The sequence below is a fragment of the Bactrocera latifrons genome, unplaced genomic scaffold (assembly GCF_001853355.1).
Source record: "Bactrocera latifrons isolate USDA-ARS-PBARC rearing strain unplaced genomic scaffold, ASM185335v1 scaffold_232, whole genome shotgun sequence".
In the NCBI taxonomy this organism is placed as follows: domain Eukaryota; kingdom Metazoa; phylum Arthropoda; class Insecta; order Diptera; family Tephritidae; genus Bactrocera; species Bactrocera latifrons.
Genome location: NW_017535875.1, coordinates 469,505 through 472,649, shown reverse-complemented (window position 1 = coordinate 472,649; position 3,145 = coordinate 469,505). Strand labels below are relative to the sequence as shown.

General features: G+C 38.1%; 1 protein-coding gene across 5 annotated transcripts in view; it reads right to left on the bottom strand.

Moving 5' to 3' along the window:
- Positions 1 to 3,145, bottom strand: part of LOC108968914 (glycerol-3-phosphate dehydrogenase, mitochondrial) — a 37,692-nt gene that overhangs the window by 14,224 nt on the left and 20,323 nt on the right. For all 5 annotated transcript variants that reach the window (XM_018933263.1, XM_018933261.1, XM_018933259.1 and 2 more), the window contains 3 exons: positions 1,971 to 2,663; positions 1,506 to 1,918; positions 1,252 to 1,440 (listed from right to left, as the gene is read on the bottom strand). In XM_018933263.1, coding sequence (XP_018788808.1) covers positions 1,252 to 1,440; positions 1,506 to 1,918; positions 1,971 to 2,663 — 1,295 coding nt within the window. The remainder of the gene's footprint in view (positions 1 to 1,251; positions 1,441 to 1,505; positions 1,919 to 1,970; positions 2,664 to 3,145) is intronic.

Sequence of the window (3,145 nt, the reverse complement as noted above, 5' to 3'; positions counted from 1 at the left end):
GGAAGAGGAAGACCTCCACTCCGTTGGAAGGACCAAGTGGAGAAGGACCTGGCTTCACTTGGAATATCTAATTGGCGCCACGTAGCGAAAAGAAAAAACGACTGGCGCGCTGTTGTTAACTCGGCTATAATCGCGTAAGCGGTGACTACGCCAATCAAGAAGAAGAAGAAGAGGAAAAGATCAAATGAAAATCATTATAAATATGTAGTATGTGGAACCTGGGGTATTTCATAGATCGATCAAGCACTTTTTTTTTATCTTAAGGTAGTATATCCAATACTATATACTATAAGTTCGGTAAAAAATCAGACATATGCAATGGGGTTCACATATTTGACGCCTGCGGCTTTGAAAGGAAAAAGGCTAATTTCAACAATTTGTGGGCGTAAGGTGAAATACCTTGAGGAAACTATTTCTGCAAAGTTTGTTTTTGGATTACTTAATTGATGTTAATTGTCATATTGTAAAGTGAAAGAATCAGAAGGAGTTTAAAAGTTTGGTATATGGGAAATAAACGCCAATCGCCCATTTTCAGAGCGTACAATACCTTCCTTACCTTATTGGCTGTATTTATTCAGTGAGTTATCGCATTTTTAGTGGGTTTCAACATAGCAGTTCGGAATATATGCCTATTTGTTTAAAAAGTTTATATCCACAAGTGTTCCTCGCTACAGCTATTCCCTGTACAAACATACAGTTTTTTTCTTCATTTAGTGCGTAGTTATGACACTTTTTGGGTTTTGGTTTAATGACGTTTCGTGGGCGGGGCCCGATATCCGATTACGCCCATCTGCAATACTGATCTCCCTTCTAGAACCTTATTCATGCAAATTCCAATTTATCATATAGGAAATTATAAACAAATATGGAGGATTTAAAAGTATTCTATTCAGTGGCCTGCCGGTGAAAGCAGAGGAAGAGGAGATCTCCACTCCTTTGGAGAGATCAGCACTTGTTAACTCGGCTATAACCACGTATGTGATAAACGCCAGTAAGAAAAAAGATGAGACGCGGAAAATGTTTCAGCTGTTGCCTAATTTCAGTTTGGTAACTTAATAATGGCTTAGTTGTGAATCAGCAATACTAACCTCTTCAATTAAATCAGCGCAACTTGTAAAACTGATTATTTTGATATGTATAACTCTGTATTTATCTCGCCTACTTTAAGGTATTATCAGAAAGCGCTGGGTGAACAAAACTTGTATACTGCAAAATGTTGTGAAAGTATTACTTAACATTATCTCTTCTTACCTTAAGAGCCCGGCGAATATCATTAATTGAAACGTAGCCTTTCTTATCCTTATCAATGAGTTGGAAGCGTTTAACATACGTTTGAATTTCGTCTTTGGACAGTTTTATTGGTATTCTTTCCTTTGATGTTCTATTTACCATTTGTCCCATTTCATGAGCTAAAAACTCGTTAGCCAGCTTTATTTGTTTCTGAAATCGGAAAAAGTAACCAGTTATTTAACGGATAGCTTTTATTTAAAATTATTTGCATTTGCCTCCTTTTCGTCTTTCGACCAGTGAAGTTCTTCCCCCATTAAATCAACAATGACAGGTAGTGCTTCTGAAGCTGCCTGTACGTTTAAAAACGCTAAACGTAGTCGTCGTGCAATCATATCTACTGCTGTACAAGCATATTCGCGAACTCCATAGCGTATTTCTGCGTCAATATAAGGGAATTCTGGATGAATACGATTTCCAATGATTGGCCAACGTTTTCCAGTTAATGATGCCATTTTCGAAACAGCAAATGCTCTGTCACCATAAGACTTCGCTAAATGTTGGGCTACTTCACATTCCAAACCAAAATCCTGTACCAAACGAATATACATAGTTGGTGTCCAGCCCTGTCCGCCTTCGATTTTCAAGTATGATGTTACGGCTTCTGGTCGTTCAGGCTTTAAATTACAAGCTAAAAATTTCGTAAATTAGACATTATATTATCGACTTTACTTTTTTCTAACCTTTAATTGCCGCATCAATGGTATGCTCTGCCATAGCTCTGTATGTAGTCCATTTACCCCCTGCGATTGTAACTAAATTCGATGGACTCACATGAACAATATGATTTCTAGCTAACGATTGCGTATCTTCTTTGTTTGGGTCCGAGACAAGTGGTCTAATACCACTCCAAGCCGACAGAACGTCACCACGACGAACCTCAACATCCGTATTTAAATAATTCTTTATTTCATTCAGGATAAATTGAATTTCGTCTTCTGTTGGGCTTGGATTGTGCGTTATGTCACAAGGCAAGTCTGTAGTACCAGCGATAGTTTGTCTTTGCCATGGTAGAAAAAAAATTACACGCCCATCCGAAGTGGAAGGATCTAAAAGTCCCATTTGATCAGGGCTGTAATAACCAGGAAGCACAATATGTACACCTGAACTTGGACAGCAAATAGTTTTCACATTCGGATCGTCCATTTTCCGTATGAAATCAGTGAATGGTCCAGTTGCGTTAATAATGCACTTAGCCTTAACTGTAAATTCTTTTCCAGATATATGATCTTTGACCTTTGCACCACATAGCACTTTTTTGCCATTTTCATCTTTCTTTAGAAGTTCCTTAACTTCAACATGATTGCAAACGGTTGCCCCATGTCGTGCGGCAGTTAAAGCTACAGCTAAGCACATTCTTGCATCATCTTGTTGACCTATAAGTATACATCAAATATTAAAGATTTCATCCCGTGTTCTGGTTTCAAAAAATAAAAAAATCGATTTGTTTTTGCACAAATCCTGCTGTAGATTGATTTATAGAATGTTCTGGCGATAAAGTAAACTTTTTACAGGATTAAAAAATAATAGTTTTCAAACTTTGATCCTAGTTCTGTCTATAACCATCTCCTACAAAAGTATTTCGTAATCGTAGACACCGTTTTTCTACCTTTTTTTGTTTAAATAGGTGTCATTGAAACTCTCATTCACCCCGGTGAATGAACTTACTAGATTCCAGCATAAGAAGATTCATCAAGCTACCAGGCTGTCTCCGGATCGAAAAACCACCAACCAGATCGATCATGTTGTGATAGACGGAAGACWCGTCTCCAGTGTTTTAGATGTGCGTGCACTGCGAGGTCCTAACATCGACTCGGACCACTATCTTGATGCAGCGAAGATTCGCACGCGCCTCTGT